This window comes from Hyperolius riggenbachi, chromosome 2 (assembly GCF_040937935.1).
Source record: "Hyperolius riggenbachi isolate aHypRig1 chromosome 2, aHypRig1.pri, whole genome shotgun sequence".
Taxonomy (NCBI): Eukaryota; Metazoa; Chordata; class Amphibia; order Anura; family Hyperoliidae; genus Hyperolius; species Hyperolius riggenbachi.
The window spans coordinates 249,428,391-249,445,453 of NC_090647.1; the positions used below are offsets into that span (position 1 = coordinate 249,428,391).

The 17,063-nt window shown below is 40.5% G+C and overlaps 3 protein-coding genes across 7 annotated transcripts in view; 2 read left to right on the forward strand and 1 right to left on the reverse strand.

The window, feature by feature from the left end:
• Nucleotides 1-17,063, reverse strand: part of NF1 (neurofibromin 1) — a 343,136-nt gene that overhangs the window by 117,048 nt on the left and 209,025 nt on the right. The window lies entirely within an intron of this gene.
• Nucleotides 8,294-12,447, forward strand: EVI2B (ecotropic viral integration site 2B). Its single transcript, XM_068265330.1, has 2 exons — nucleotides 8,294-8,364; nucleotides 9,689-12,447. The coding sequence occupies exon 2, from the start codon at nucleotides 9,712-9,714 to the stop codon at nucleotides 10,429-10,431; it is 720 nt and encodes a 239-aa protein (XP_068121431.1). The 5' UTR covers nucleotides 8,294-8,364; nucleotides 9,689-9,711; the 3' UTR covers nucleotides 10,432-12,447.
• OMG (oligodendrocyte myelin glycoprotein) lies at nucleotides 11,957-13,939 on the forward strand. Its single transcript, XM_068265329.1, has 2 exons — nucleotides 11,957-11,973; nucleotides 12,438-13,939. The coding sequence occupies exon 2, from the start codon at nucleotides 12,444-12,446 to the stop codon at nucleotides 13,725-13,727; it is 1,284 nt and encodes a 427-aa protein (XP_068121430.1). The 5' UTR covers nucleotides 11,957-11,973; nucleotides 12,438-12,443; the 3' UTR covers nucleotides 13,728-13,939.

Below are 17,063 nucleotides of genomic sequence, written 5' to 3' on the forward strand. Positions count from 1 at the left end.
GCTGCACTTGCACTGCGCTTTTAAAATCGCATGCGTTTTTTAATCGCAAAGCCTTTTGAAAAATTATGAAAATCGTGAAGACCTGTACACACTGGTGCAATGCGTTTTCTCTATTTTCATAAAGGCGATTTTAAAAACGCAACGCAAGCGCAGCAGTGTGTACAGGCCCTTAAGTGCATGCAGTGCTCTACCAGGTGATAAGTGACAGGTGCCTCTCTATGTAACACATACCCCAGCCCTATCATGCAGCAGCTCACCAAAAAGTTGCCACCTCACAAATTAGATGGGTTTAGTCTATGCATATACTCTCTCAGCCGAACAAGACACTTTTCCAGTTGTCGGATCGAAGATGGCACTACCAATATTTATTCCATCTCAAAACCAATTAACTGCAGGCAGGAAGTGAATGCGTAGTGCACTTACCTTCTTATTTTTCTGCAAGCAGAAATGTGTGTTTATTTCTAGTGAATGGTTTTGTGTACTCTGTAAGGTATTGTGTAATATATCAGCACAATATGAATGCAGAAGATAGGCAATGGCATTTGGGACTGTGGAGAGCGCAGCAAGGAACTTTTTGATTTTACTGGTATCACATTCTGGAACTTTTCTTTAAGCTTCTGATTGCTAACTGCTGAATAAGGTGGTGCTGTTTGTTGTTTTATTCATCAAGGATTAAAACTCCTGTGAGGTTGTTTTAGAGATCATCCTATCCTGTTGCGTAGGCATTTAATTACATTCCGTATATTTACTGCTAAAGCAACTTTTTCTCTTTTTGGCACAATATTATGTGATGGTTACACATTTCATAATGAATACTGTATTACCAATACAAGGTACTTTTTCATACTATAAAATGCACAGCACACAGGAATAACGCAATTGTTTTTCCTTTGCACTTGCTCTTTGATTTGTGGTGCAATTACAAAGTCCCACTGAGTGGCATCATATTAAAAATGCTGTGTGTTTAACAATCGCAGAGAATTGTATCCAACACTAGTGTGAACACTGCACCCAAATTTACATTGCCATGCTGACATTCTTGTGATTAGCAAACTGCATGTATTTTAAAAATTGGACTGAAATGCATGCAATGTGAAAATGCTCTAAAGCTCAGTTCAGATACTACACAAATTTCGCTGATGCACTGATGAGGATCAACCAATCTGAAACAGTCTGTATGCATGTCGGATTATTATGGCTCTGTACAAATAAGCGGTCACATCATTGCATTCCAGCAGATCTGGAGGTGTGTTTAGCTTCCAAGGAAATCAATGATTGATTTGCATATTTCAGCAGTGATGCACAGGGAGACATCTCGGAGCTCACTCAAACCTAAATTATCACCAATACTTTATGTTTTAAGAAAGCATACTTTTGTTTTCCATAGCATTTTAGTAAGGGGGCCTTTTTGGACCATTGTAGTCCCTAAAGGCTCATACACACATCAGACTATAGTCTTTAGAAAATGAAAGATCACAGACCAATCTTACCACCCTTCATGTAGTATGAGAGCCATACCTTCACAGTCTTTTCTATGGAGCTGAACTCCCCATCAGAAAAAAAATCTTAGCAAGATACTGCACACACACAAAAGATCAGTATCTGCAAAAGATCTGTTCCTGCCAAAGATCCGTTCCTGCAAATTGCATTCATAGTCTATGAGATCTGCAGATCATCATACACACCTTGTTTAACTGACATTCATCTGCAGATCAGACACTCATCTGCATATCTGAAAATCCATCCTGGTGGATCTGATCTGCAGATGAATGTCTATTAAACAAGGTGTGTATGATGATCTGCAGATATCATAGACTATGAATGCATTTTGCAGGAACGGATCTTTTGCAGGAACAGATCTTTTGCAGATAGTGATCTTTTAAATGTCTACAGCATCTTTGTGTGCAGCATCTTGCAAAGATTTCTGTCTGATGGGGAGTTCAGCTCCATAGAATAGACTGTGTAGGTATGGCTCTCATACTACATGGAAGGGGTAAAATTGGTCTGTGATCTTTCATTTTCCAAAGACTTTGGTCTGATGTGTGTATGAGCCTTTACACACTCCAATGAGTTCTGGTTCACCATGAGCTTGCTGGTTAGTTTGTACATTTAAAGAGACTCTGAAGCGAAGATAAATTCTATTTTTTAACTTGTATTCCTGTCAATGAGTATAACAGCTGCTAAACCGCCACCATCACAGACAGAACAAGGAGTTTATACCCCCCAAATCCCCTCCGTGGTGCCCGGGGAGCGCATCCTGAATGAGGCAGAGCTAATGGCTGTAGCTCTGCCTCTCAGCGCGTCAATCCCGGCTGATCGCCGCCTCTCCTCGCCCCTCTCAATCTTTACAGAGAGGGGCGGGGGAAAGGCAGAGATCCGCGCGGCGATTGACACGCATGCAGGCAGAGCTACAGCCAAAAGCTCTGCCTCCAGGAGCAGCAAAATCCACGACCAAGAAAGTCGTGGATATTGCAGGGGAATTTGGAGAGTATAAACTCCTCGTTTTGCCATGGGATAGCGGCGGTTTAGCAGCATACTCATTGACAGGAATACAAGTTAAAAAATAGAATTTATCCTCGCTTGAGTCTCTTTAAGAGGAAGTGTAAGAAGAATTTTTTTTTTTTTAACAAAACAAAGGGAGTGTGTTATGAGGAGAAGATGATATAACCAAAAGAGAGAACACAAATCCTCTTATCCCTGTTAGTGTTGTGTAGAAAAAGTGCCTCAAGCAGCATGGGAGGAATCATGTTTACTACTGGCGTTCAGGGAGTGATTCTCGTTCCCTGAATGAGAATTGCAAACGCTGAAAAATTATGCCATTATTTTCAGCATGAAAGACTGCTTTTCACACTTATTTTCTGCTATTCCTCTGCTCTTTGTCAGGCTGCTACATCAGTGCTGAATCTGATCCTGTGCTGCTGCTATTTCTCTGCTCTCCACTAGGTTGCTATGCTGATGCGATGTCTGATCCTCCTATGTCTACAGTATATTATGCTACCGATATAAAAGGCTCTTTCTCTACCCTCAGCTACTACACAATCCAAATTTTGAGGGTAGGGTAGAGATGGGACCCCAAACTACCAGTGTACGAAACTGCAGCCCCCCAGAACCACTGGTTCAAAAGATGCATTTGATATACTCTTTCTCAGCAGGGTTGTGGGACTGTAATTTGGCACAGATGTAGCCTTTTTCTTGGGGGGGGGGGGGGGGGGGGGGGGGCAGTGCACACCAAAAAGTGCTAGCGTAATCGCAAACGCTCAATGCTTTTTGAAGTGATTTTTCAAGGCGATTCTAGGCATGTGTCTAGCGATTTCCTATTTATACCTAGCGATTTTTGGAGCGTTTTTGTGTAGCTTTTTTTTAATGTACAGTACAGCTGCAAGTGTACTGGTTTTGTCACAAAAACACTTGGAAAATCGTTCTGATCTAGCGCTTTTCAGAGCGATTTTCCACTTTCCTATACTTAACATGAATTGCCTCAGAAATCAGCAATGCTGCAGGACCCGCGTTTGGAAAAAAAAAAAATCACATCGCTCTGGTGTGAACCATCCCATTCTAATACATTAGCTAGCGTTTTTAAAAGCGTCAGAAGCGCTCTGGGTGTGCACCATGCCAGGGCATCTTCATATGCTGTTTAGCTGCCTAATACAGCTGTGCAGAGTGGCACAGGGAGCTTCTTTATATTTACTTGCTCCGGGCAGCTGAATGGCATCTCCTCTCCTACACCCACAGGGGTGCTGCAACCTCTGTGCCATCCTCAGAGTTTCGATCACATACGACGTGATCATAACCCAGGGGACAATGTCAGTCGTGCAGCGCCGCAGGGCAGTAGAAGAGGGGTGATGGAAAAGACTTCCATTACTCCTCTCACCACCGGGCGGCACTGCACCACTGACACCATCCCTGGATTACGATCAAATCATACCATGTGATCGGAACTCCAAGGAGGATGCAGAGAGTGCCGCACCGCCGGTGGAGGAGAGAAGACGCCATCCAGCTGCCTGGAACAGGTAAATATGACCGCTAATATCTAATACAACTCCCATGTGTCTTAGATGCAGAGAAGGAATTCAACAGAGTCCACTGGGACTTCTTAAAGGGTTCACTAGAACAGATGGGCCTAATTGAAGAGCTTATCCATAAAATAGCATCTCTCTACAAAGATATTACAGTTAAAATAGGCGCCAACGGGACCTTATCAAATTATCAAACGCATTCAGAATTCTACCATTTTGCTTTTTTTATTTAATGTAAACATTTGATCTCATTATTGGTAGTAATGTCCCACAACTATACTATACCATGTCCCACCAACCCAACTGGATCTCAGAAAGTTGATACACAACCACAAAGGCTTTAAATTACAAATCAGTTATCAACAGCATCTCAGCATAGAATTTTACACACCCAACTAAAGGTTTTTATCATATGGATGTTCCAATGACTAGTGTCACCATTCCAAACATACACTCCCCTCACTCATACATACAGCCTCACTCATACATACTGCCTGTCCACTGCAAGTCTTTGCCTCTATTACTGCCAAAGGACACAAATACCATATTAGAACTCATATCAAGTCAAGTCATAAAAGTGTGAAAAATAAAAACAAACAGCACAGTCAACATGGAAATATTTCACACACAGAGCTGAATTGTCATCTTCGTGTTTACCATTTACCTGCATCAGTGTTTTACTTTAGCCAACATCTGGAAATATGCCTGAAGAAGGGGACTAGATCCCAGAAAGCTCGCATAATTTAACTATCAGTTAGGTATTAAGAGGTATTATTTTTTACAAAACGTTTTTTCTACCTATATACATATAGAGCTGTAAAGATAAGCAATATAAAGAGTCAACAGGGATCTAATTACTTCAGCAGACCCACATAAATGTCAGACATGGAGCAGCAATTATCACCTACATCAACTCTGTCAATCACAGTTTGCATACATAAAAAAAATTGCTAAAATTCTGGCGAATAAACGGAGTATTTTCCCTATTGCTGCACTACAGAAACGCTGGAAAAAAATTATTCAAAATGTGAGGAAGTTTGTTACAAGTCTTACTTCTGATGCTGCACAGGAACTGTGTATATGGTATAAGGCAGTAATCCATCCCTTAGGGCCTATTTCCACTAGCACGCGTTCAAATCACGCACGAAAATCCACATCCGGTTTTAATGTGGATATGCGCTCCGCACAAGTTTTTATGCGAACATAGGCGTTGCGATTTGAAAACTGCCCAGCAGCAACGCGTCACGTGTTTGCTAGGTAATCTGCGCTCGCAATGCGAATTTCCACATTTGTAATGCAGATTATATGCGGCATCCAGATCCCACCCGCCTGCGGAATAAATGCAGCTTACCATCCAGATTTTTTCCGCACAGCGGCGCGGTCAAAAATTCACATTGAATGGAAATAGCTCCATTCACTGACGTGTTGCATTTTTGATGTGGAAATTTGCATGCGGAATCCGTGTGTAGTGGAAATAGGCCCCAAGACCTGAATGAAAAAAATTATAAAATGTGTTTGGAAAGGGGGTTGTTAAACACTCTGACCTACACGTCAGCTGTTTATCATCATGGCTAATCAAATATGTATATGTACACGTTCTGTAAAGTGCTGGGGAAGATGTCAGCACTGTATAAATACTAAAGATAGATAAGGGCAGTATAATGTGATGTCATTGGCTACACGTGCTGCTGACCAATTATGGACTTTTGCTCACATGAGTGAACAATGGCCTCAATTCACTAAGCAGCTTATGCTGGGTACACACCATGCGTTTTCCCGCTCGATCCGCGGGTCGATCGGGATCGATTCGACTATTTCCAACATGCTCGATTCGGGCTTCGATCGTCCCTGCCGTCGATTTGCATGTTAAGTATGCATGTCGGAAATAGTCGAATCGATCCCGATTGACTCGCGGATCGAGCGGGAAAATGTGTACCCAGCATTAGACTAGTCTACAGATGGTTTTTAGTCTACTGATGGTTTGGTGTAATGTTTTAGACCTGTCTTTAGACCTGGTCTAACATTCAGTAATTACTCAATTCACAAAGGCAAACAAGGAATAACCACGCCCACTTTTTCTGACAGAGATTAGACCAGCTGATTTCTGTAGTTAAAGTAATTCTTTGAGGTATTTTAGACGCAAGGATGGAACCTTTTGAATTAATTATGCAGGAGTTTAATTGTAGGCAGAGGAGAGCTCATCAAAGGAGAAGGATGCCAATCATAGTTACTCGTTGGTGAATTGCATCTTTTGATCATTTCCCCTGCTTTACCCACCTAATTACCAAATGGTTTAGACCAGGTCTAAAAACAGTTTTATAAAACATTTGGTAATAGTGAATTCCCCTTTGATGCAACTGACCAAACCATCAGTAGACTAAAAACCATCAGTAGACTAGTCTAAACTGCTTAGTGAATTGAGGCCAATGTGTGTTAATCCCACAATGAGCACTCTACTTATCTTCTGACTCTGAATCGCAAACGCTGTTTCACATTTCTCTCAGACTAGACAGTTAATTTGTGATCAGCTATAAAACTTCTCATTTTTTCCAGTCTTGGCTTTTTCACAGCCTGGGTCATGCCAACTGATTCCACTTCTATAGAAAATCTATAGGATTATGATTCTTACACCACGACATGCCAGCAGAAATGTATTGAACATCAATAGAACAGCAGGTATTACACTGTTTGATGCAGTAGGTTACACAGCCATCTCACCCCCCTCACAACTACAGTACATTTTGAACTCATCAGATCACACTTTTGACGAATTAACTTTTGATTGCTTTAGGGCAATTTATTTGATATGTTGGGCCAATAGATTACTGGAGGATTCGATCAAATTGGTTGAATTGCGAGGAAAAATCAATGTGTACGGCCACCATAACTCACTCTTTCACACTTACAGCCTTGCTAATTTTTTATTCAAATGCTTAAAAGTTCTACTTACATGAGTTAAAATCATATGTCGCATTAACAATATAGAACCGGTTCCCCTCTCCAGCGTACAGTGTCTGTTTCCTGGGCCGTGGCCAGCAGTGCGGTGTCCGATGTCTGGGACTCACAGTGTGCACAGGTATGGGCGAACCTGTTCCTGACGTGTTGATATGCGGCATATGATTTTAACTCCTGTAAGTAGAACTTTTAAACATTTGAATAAAACTTCCTGACTGTTACTCTCTGAATCGCTTCTGATTCCATTTAGAATCAGATTTAAGAAGATGTCTGACTAAATATTGCTCTATTTCCAATGCTATGTTTGTATTACTTGATGCGCCACAAACCTATGCAGCCATCAAATCACGCCCTACAACTCAGCGTGTCTATACCCCACTCTTGTTGCACATTTTATGCCTCCTAGCCTGTCCAAGAAATAGTACATCTCTTCCTCCAACCATCAATGTTCTTTAGCCACCCACCTATATTCTAGTTACTAGTGCCCTGACCTTCCCTTTGTTACTCCCTAGTCTGCCTGTGCTCAATGGTCACCAATTTGCTAGTTCATATATACAGTACATATTTTAGCAACAGAAATGACTTTTTGTTTCTTGAACACTAGTTCTGGGCAGCCAGTCAGAGGTGGTATCTCGCATCTCTCTAATACAGAATCAGAGGACTTTTAGCGCACTGCCATTAGAAATTCACAGTGAACATACCTGGCCTCATTCTCCCTACCCTACTGCTTGATGGATATTTCCACATAACTGCTCTGACTCTGATGAAGGTGTCACTTCCACCCCATCCTGCATGTTTGGTACATGCCCTTTTTGTAAGTGCCACCTTGTGTTCCCATTTGAGATCTGGTAATTACTTTTACAATCAATCTTTGACTGCTCACATTGTTTATACTTGCACTAAGTATATGATAAGAATATAATCTATCTACACTCACACACATATATGCACTTATAATTGATTTATATGGCTCCCGCTGGCCACACAGCTTTTTAATGGTGCTTCCGCTTCATCAAAGACCCACAAACAAGAACATGTTATGGTCACGGTGCTTCATCACCTCTATTTATGATGGACATCTTGTAGCTCCAGTTGCACCACTCCAGCTGTTCCAGCTCTCCCCAAGCATCTAGTGCCAGGCTTTCTTGCTCTACTTGAGTTGCCGTTTGGTACTTTATTATCTGTACCATAATCCTTATCAACCTCATTTCCCGTTAGCACATTTTGCAAGAGGCAAGCTCTTAAAAGGTTATAACACATTTCACATCAACAGACTTCCTGAATCTGTCCGAGCTTCCTTTTCTATGTGGCTTGAACATATAAGATTAGTCTTTTCTATTCCTCTTTGAATGCAGACAGCAGAGGATCTCAGTAAATAATCCACGTTAAACTGGTATGTACACTTTTTATATTTTAATTAAGCTGAGAAGTTATCAGAAGTTTTCCAGAATTAAGAATTAAAACAGCCTAATTTGTTGTTGGTGGTTTAAAGAATCAGGATGGATGTGATTGTGGGTGGCCACAACTATGACCTTATTATAACACTAACATAAGCTTCCTCCCTTCTGGGGTGAAGTCTCAACACATTCTCATTAACAAAAGAGAGTCTTTAAAGGACACCTGAAGTGAGATGTTTATTAAAGCTGCCATATTTATTTTATTTTAAATAATACCGGTTGCCTTGCATCTTGTTGATCTTTCCAGCTTTAGTAGTGTCTGAACAACACCTGAAGCAAGCATGGAGCTAATCCAGATAGAAACATTGGCTCTGCGTAGTTTTTCAGGGTTTACGGCTTAACGTATCAGAGGAAAAAGACCAGCAGAACAGACAGGCAATTTGCCTTGTTTAGAAGGAAATAAATACATTAAGTATTCCTCTCACTTCAGGTGTATTTTAATAGTTGGTAGTAGAAATCTAGAGCATAATTTATAAATATATGAGTATGATTCATTGATACATGTACTGGTTGTGTAGATTTACAAAAAAGTAATATACTATACAGTACTATGTAATTCCCTTTTAATCTCACATAAATCAAGTTACTAAATGCTGAGCAGGATGAGTTAAAGTATGATAGCAGCAGACTGGACTGTATGTCGTCACGATGTCATGTCAGAATGCAGCATGGTCAGAACATTACCTGTACCCCACAATATTTTGTTGTGTTGGAACAAGTCAATAAGCAAAAAGCTTGAAAAGGAGCGTGGCCCAAATTCGATTTCCAACAAGCCTTTGTCAGAAATCCTTGGGTTAGGGGTCTGCGAGCAGCAATGGGGGACCGGAGGATGATGTGGGAAGCCTCCATAGGATCCAAAGGTTTCCCTCTTCTTATGTAAGTATTTCCTTTTTGACCCAAGCTTGGGATCGGGTGCACTAAGTACTCAAAGAAATTCCCAATTTCCTGTATCGAATGTCACTATAGAAAGCAAATTGACAATTTACAAATACATGTTCAGGGCATGCAGAATAAAACCAAGCATCTGAAACGTCTTGAGTGACATGAGAGTTAAAAATGTTAAATTGTATTACCTAGTAACCAAGCACGAGAGAAAAAAGCCAAATAAACGTATGCAGAAAAGACATTGCTGTACTACCCATGCCTCCTGTGTACATGCCATTAGAAACTTGTTACAGCTGTCAGTATTTGCCCCGGCTCTAATCAATCCTCAATTGTATACATTTACAACTACTAAATAACATTTCAATTTGGTTCTAGATAAATAAAACTAAACAAATACCATGGACAAAGGTACCAGAATACAAAATGATGGCTCAGAAGAGTCCAAGGAATACCTCTGGGTGGCAGCTACTGTCATTGGAGTAGTTTTAATACTTATGTTAGTTGCAATAGCTGGCATTCTAATATGGAGGCATTATATCAGAAGAAACATAGCTGATCAGACCTGGGCAGGACCATCCCCAATGGCAGATGGCAATACCCAAGATGATTTTAACATAAATGAATGCATCATTAACAGAAATAGGTCATCTTCGTGCAAAAGCACAACGCCAATAGTAACCAATGAACTGCATGCTTCACAGCAAGAACTTGCCTTTGAAAAGATGTCTGAAGGAAATTCTGAAGGGTCACAACGGAAGTCCCATATTCCAAAACTCAACATACTACCACCTCTGGATATTTCAGCCAATATGGGCTTTTCATTAAAAGACCCTGAAGGCCAACAGCTATCTACAAACAACCTTGAAATAAATTCTCTACATTATGAGACCCATCTACCACCCCCACCAGACGACCAACTGTTTCCACTGCCTCCACCAATTGAAGAGCAATCAACAAATGAAATACAATGTATTCAGGAAGAGATGCCTCTACCAAGTTCTCCACAAAGTGACGACAACTGCTCCCAAATTCCATTATATCAAGAAAGTATGCCTGATCCCCCCCACAGTCCAAACGATGATGATGAGCTTTTGCCACCACCTTCTGACCTCATCTAATGTATACTTTATACTGCCACGTGTCATCCTTGTATCATCCTTTAATCAAAAAAAAAAAAAAAACCCTTTGGAATCTACTAAGCATGTTTAATTGAAAGAAAAAAAAAAGAGGTAAACTAGAACAAAAATGTGGATTGTTTTCATAGTTTTAAAGTACACCTGAACTGAAAAAAATGGAGGATGCCATACTTGTTTCATTTTAAATCAGTGGTCCTCAAACTAAGGCCCGTGGGCCGAATGTGGCCCCTGAGGCTTTTTTACCGCGCCCCCACACACACACAAAATGTATTACTTATAAATGTGGTCGGCTACATCTTTAAATATTGGTGGTCCGCATATAGAATAGAAGTGCTGGCACCACCCATCCACATGGAAGCCTGAAAGCAGTAATTCGCTGGTTTCCAATAAAATTCCACATCAGGTGACACTGCTGTCCAATTGGACTGCAGGTTGTCACCTGGGTATGCTTCACTGTCTGGCCCGCAGAGGCTTCTACATCATTTTATGTATACTCCGGCTCCCCAGCAGTCTGGGACTCGTTTTAAATAATCTACCAGTTGCCTGGCAATCCTACTAATCTCTTTGGTATTGATAGTGTCTGAATCACACACCTGAAACAAGCATGTGGCTAATCTAGTCAGACTTCAGTAAGAAACGCCTGACCTGAATGCTTATTCAGGATCTTTGGCTAAACATATTGGAGGTAGAGGATCAGCAGGGCAGCCAGGCAATCTGCATTGTTGAAAAGGAAAGAATGGCCAGCCTCTATTTCTCTCACTTCAGGTGTGCTTGAGCAATCTGCAGAAAATGTAACTTACACATACAATCTATTGTACACCCCACTGAGGAAGGTGAATAAAATGCAGGTAATGTGAGCTCATGGAAATGCAGCAACATACCAAAGCAGCCAAAGAACATGTGTATGGATTGGTTTTCGGAGCATTATGAATCTCCAGAAAGCATTGCGTGCATATTTTATTTATCTCGAGAGCTTATCAAACTGATGGATGGGTTCTATATAAGCGTCATAAATACAGGCTTAGCCATATTGTAAATAAGAATAGCTCCTCAATTTTAGCAAGAAAAGTTGATATTTTCTTTATATACAAGTATCAGCATTTTTGTTTATATCTATGCATAGATAAGGAAGCATTTTACAAGGGACATTAAACAAAATCCTTTTGGTAATGTATTAAGTGACAGAGGCTTTTCTCAATACACCAAAAGCACTGCAAATGAAAGTGTGAGAATTCACAGGGGCATTTTTGTCTGAATGCTTGTTCCCAGTTCCGAAATCACACTGTCTGCTGGATTGGCTATGCAATGTTCACAATAAATTCGAGTCAGCATTAGTATCAGCTCTGCAGTCCTCCAAATAGCTGATCAGATGGATGCAGAGCTCAAGCGCACAGTAGCACAATGCAGCTGAAAGGCACAAGTACCAGCAGCAAGCAGCCTTAAGCAAGAGCTGGATTCATGCCCACCAGCTAATAGCATCCTCTGCAATAGCAATATATTGATTCTGGATGGGAAGACTAAGTGGTAAGTCTTATTTATGACTTAAACACATTTAAAAGTCATACAATGATCTATTCATGCCACTAATATACCATTTGCTGCAGTAACACTAGAAGCCAGTGTTTCCCAGCAACACCAATCACATTGAGAAGTGCAAAGCAAAGCCACACAACACCGATCATTCACTAGCATTAGAGGCACCGAATGATTATAACAGTGATAAGTTTAAAAGCAAAATCTGTATGAATAGCTTGAACTCTACACATAAAGTAAATACAAGTTTGTGTACCTAACCCATTAACACAATCAGCACTCAATAGCTAAAATAAAAATATGTAAGTCTAATGGCTGAAAATAAAATTTGCTTATTTAACTGTGTTAATTTATGCTAAATATAATGTGGTAACTGAGATAATTTTCAACTATACAACTAGAAAATGTTCTATTTTTGCCTGTGTTGAAGGTGCATACTGATTATTTGGTTGCAGGTGAGCATGGATTACCAAATCAAAAGCTCTCCTGGACTCCTGATGCTTTTATGTACTGTACCAAATATCTTCTGCCTCTGCCCTTTGAAGTGTTTTTGCCTCATGAAAAACAGAAATGTAGACTGTTCCAGCAGGAATCTGACTGCATTGCCTTACGGAATTCAAGATAACATCACGCACCTGAACCTGTCTTATAACCAGCTATCTAACTTAGACCACCAGATGACTCGATTCACTAACTTAAGGTCTCTTGACCTTTCAAACAACCTGCTCAAAAATCTTCCTTCCCACTTGCCTAGGTCCCTATGGGAGTTATATGCATCCAATAACAACATACAAGTGCTTCATAAGCTGGATACTGCATACCAGTGGAATTTGAAGGTGCTTGATGTTTCCAGGAACAGCCTGCAAAGGACAATATTTATTAACAACACTCTGATCAGTCTACACTTCCTAAATCTAAGTTATAACCATCTCTGGACTGTGCCAACCAACATGCCAAGTAATACACTAACAGTAGATTTATCTTATAACTCCTTAATCCAAATCCTACCAGGAACACTGGTGAGAATGCCCAAGTTACAGAAACTGTACTTGCACAACAACAGATTTACCTACATACCAAACAATGCATTTGACTGTTTGACCCATTTAGAAGAGATCACCCTTTACAATAACCCATGGTCATGCAAAGACACACAGGACATGAACTATCTTTATAAGTGGATGGAAAAAAACAATAATGTAATAGGCTTGCCATGTGTCAATGAACGATATGAGATCACCACCAAGCCTCTTTCACATAAATATAAAGCACAAAATGGGGTCACAGATGATGACATCCCACTGTTTACTACAAGCCATTCACTTTTCTTGGAAGTCCAAGAAACAAAGCTGCACAAAAAGATACAATATCCAGAAGTTTTAACTGAAGATCCCTTCAATATAAGTATTGTACATGAAAGCACAGATGACTCTCTGATAGATGAAAGCTCTGCAGATGGAATGATCCATATTGATTTTAACACCTTTGGTACCGAAAGAGACAATCATGATAATTCCAGTGAAACCGAGGAGACTGAACTGTACGATTCCACTGCAATTCTGAGTAATGAAATTCTAACAGATGATGGTCCAGATTTGATCATGCCAAGCACAACTGTATCTGTACTGCTAAAAGCCACAACTGTACAACTGAATGATCATACCCAGTCCTCAGCTGCACAGAAAGATAAGTGTCTTGCTATTCTGTTTTTATTGCTATACTTTGTTTTCAGGACTGTGCAATGACATGTTACGATTGGTGAAGGTTTAACAGAATTTTAACGAGCCTGTAATAAAGTCTGCAGTACTGTCTACAAATCTGCCAAGGGTTATATGTTTGTAAACCAGCATTGCTTTAATTAATACTGAATGAGAACAGTCTAATGTCACTGCACTAATGCACAGAAATGCAATCTGCCTATGTAATGCATATTCCTATAATAAATATTTAAAACTTTTTCCCTGTATGTATTAACTGTGCAATCAATTGAATACAAAAACATTTAGATTGTATTAGATCAAAATGTACATTTGCTTGATAAAGTAGTACTATATAAATTAATTCTGCTACACAAATGCATACAAGAAAGATTTAAGCACACACGTTTGATACTATGTAATGTGTCAACCATATTTCTATATTATGTCTGAATATACTTGTCAGATTATACAAAAACAGATTCCAAGATTACAAACTCTACCTTAGTATCGATATTAAAAAACACCATTTAAGAGGGCGAGTGCTCAAATTTTAGCGCAGTCACACACGAGGGATACATCACATGTTAATAGACAGATTATATCAGCAGCAGAAAGTATGCCAGACCCACAATTGTGATGGGGAAAAAAGGGTCTCATAAAAAAAACGCAGGAAAGGGTCAAAAAGGTTAAATGCAAAACTGATACAATGTCATTGCCTTAAACCCTGCATCACCTATTTTAATCCCAAACTTCAGACAAGCACCATCCAGTTCAGTCATCTATGCAAAGAATGGTTCAACATATTTTATGTAGTCAACAACAGTACACAAAGGTTCACAGCTCAGTCAATAAGCAGCAGGAAGTAAAATATCTACTGCTCCATCTGCATCTAATAGCTGGCAGAGCATTAGAAAAACACAAGAAACATGGCTTTTCATGCACCAAGGAACGAGCTAAGCTTGATGCCTTCACCCCCCAGATGGTACTGTGTAGAGCACAATGACATTATACAGTCTGTACACAGGAGCAAATAAAATTGCCCTGTATGCAAAGCTCCATCAACCAGGAAACAGACGTGTACTGGGGAAATAAGAATCAATTAACAGGCAGCTGATAAACATACATAGCCTCGCCTCTATTTAACCAATCAGTAATTTGGGATTAGTCCTTCATGCTTCAGTTTCCTGGTCAACAGAAATATGCACAGAAAGAATTTTTCATGCAACTCCAATAATTTGCATTCCAAGGTCACGTTCACAGTAGCCGTTGTGTTACATTCCCTGTGACCACAGGAACGCAACACAAGGGATCGGGACTGTGGTTCCGCATGTTATCCACTCGTTGCGTCGAGTACAGTGAAGCATTAAGTTAATGAAATGTATGCTTCAATCACTGTTAATGCATGCATTTAGCGGTAACGCAGTAAGCCAGTCACCTGACCCGACTCGCAAATCAAGAGCAGCCATCACATTGGATCGTTATGCCCACTTCATTAAAAGTTGCCCGCCGTCCCACTTCCCCATATTATGCAGGTAAGTTATGCGCTCAAGACATGGTAATCTTACATCAAACAGGCAGAAAGAGTACGGTGTCTATAAATCCTACATCAACACGTATGTACTTAAGCACTAAACAAGTTTTGCTGTTAGGGGTTCTTCCACACCATTCAAGCTTCAGTACATGAGGAACTAGGGTCCAAAAGAAAGCACGGTCACTATAATGGGTCCTTGTACAACATACCGGCCATACCACTGGAGGTGGAGGCAGAGGTGTATCTGGGTAATATGGTGCCTATGGCAAATAGTAAAATTGTGCCGCCCCCACCCTTCCATTGTAAATAAAAATAAAAGCTGGGTGCCGGGTTGGGGCTTTTGCTGGGCGCTACTTACAGAATTCAGATCAGGCCGACTGGAAAAAAGCAGAGCAGGGCACACACTACTCGCCAGGACCCATACCCATTACATGTAGGAAGTGACAATGACGTCACTTCCGCATTTGACGTGTCCGTGTACTGAGGATAGTGTGCGTCTTGCTCTGCCTCTCTCCAGTCTCTGCTGATCTGATTAAGAGAGGCATTGGGCACCGGGAGGTGGTGCAATGGTGCCAGGGATGGCTGGTATGGTGCCCATGGGTGCTGTGGCGCCCATAGCATGAGCCATGCCTGCATGCCTCCAGATATGCCACTGACTGGAGGAAAATCTGTGAGATTCACTCCCAGTTTACCAGTTGAAAGTGACGCATAGGCTTCCAGGGGCTGGAGGAAGCCCCAGCTACGTAGATCTGATTTTTTTTTTTTTTGCATTTTGCCTGATGTTTACTTTAACAAGCTTGATCTTTGAGCTTTGAGCTGAGATTACAATAATGTCCTCTAAGAGATGAGTGCCACATATTTTGTGTAGTGGCACAATTTCAGTGCTTGCCATAGATACTACTTTCCCTGGATATGCCACTGTTGGTCCAGAGGCTGTTCACAAAATTTTAGAACCACACAAATATATTACAATGAATGCAAACATGATAAAACATCCAACCATCTAGTGCTGCACCAAAATACATAAGTGATGTATGTGCTTTTACAGGAATAAAAAAAAAAAGTGTACGTAAGCTAGGCCTTTAGTATCTCCAGTTTCACTAGGCTGAAGAGGAAAGGAAAATGAAAGTAATCAACAAAACACCCCTGATTTATTAGAAACTGGATGGTCAGGTGGCACAGGTTTGAAAACCTCATGTAGGAAAAGGAGAGTTTATATTTACTATATTCACTTGAATATAAACAAATCTGAGTATAAACTAATGTACTTATGTTTTTCTTCAGACACCAGAAAAACTGTTTGACTCAAATACAATCCTAGAAAAGAAACCCAGGCTGTTTTTTTTTTTTTATTAACATCCCCATATAATTTTTTTTCTGGTGATCCCTCCCCCATATAAGGTTCCCTGGTGTCTACTGGTCTCGGCTCCCATCCCGCTACCACAGTGTAACTAACTGGTGTCCAGTGGTCCCCCCTCCCTTCCACAAACAGATTACCTGTTATCTAATAGGCCCCTCTCAATCCCTCATAAAGCGTACCTGGGGTCTAGTGATTCCCTTCCCTCCCTCATACAGTGGGCCTGGTGTCTAGTGGGTCCTTCCTCTCCCTCATACAGCAGACCTGGGTCATATGCAATTCACTTTTTCACCTGGGATTTCTCCTTAGTCACAATGTCACAACTTGTAAATAAAATGCATTTTAAATCACCAAGCAAGCAAGAAAATACTCAAAATAATTTTGATAGTAATTTTCCAACTACTTTCTGGTACTTTTTTCATCTGGAAAATGCTGAAAAGTTATTTTAAATACAAGATGAAACATTATCTCCTAGGAGAAAAGGTTAATTGCA

Excerpts from the sequence above, each read along its gene's own strand:
- EVI2B (XM_068265330.1), top strand. The coding sequence starts at position 9,712 with ATGGACAAAGGTACCAGAATACAAAATGATGGCTCAGAAGAGTCCAAG.
- OMG (XM_068265329.1), top strand. The coding sequence starts at position 12,444 with ATGGATTACCAAATCAAAAGCTCTCCTGGACTCCTGATGCTTTTATGT.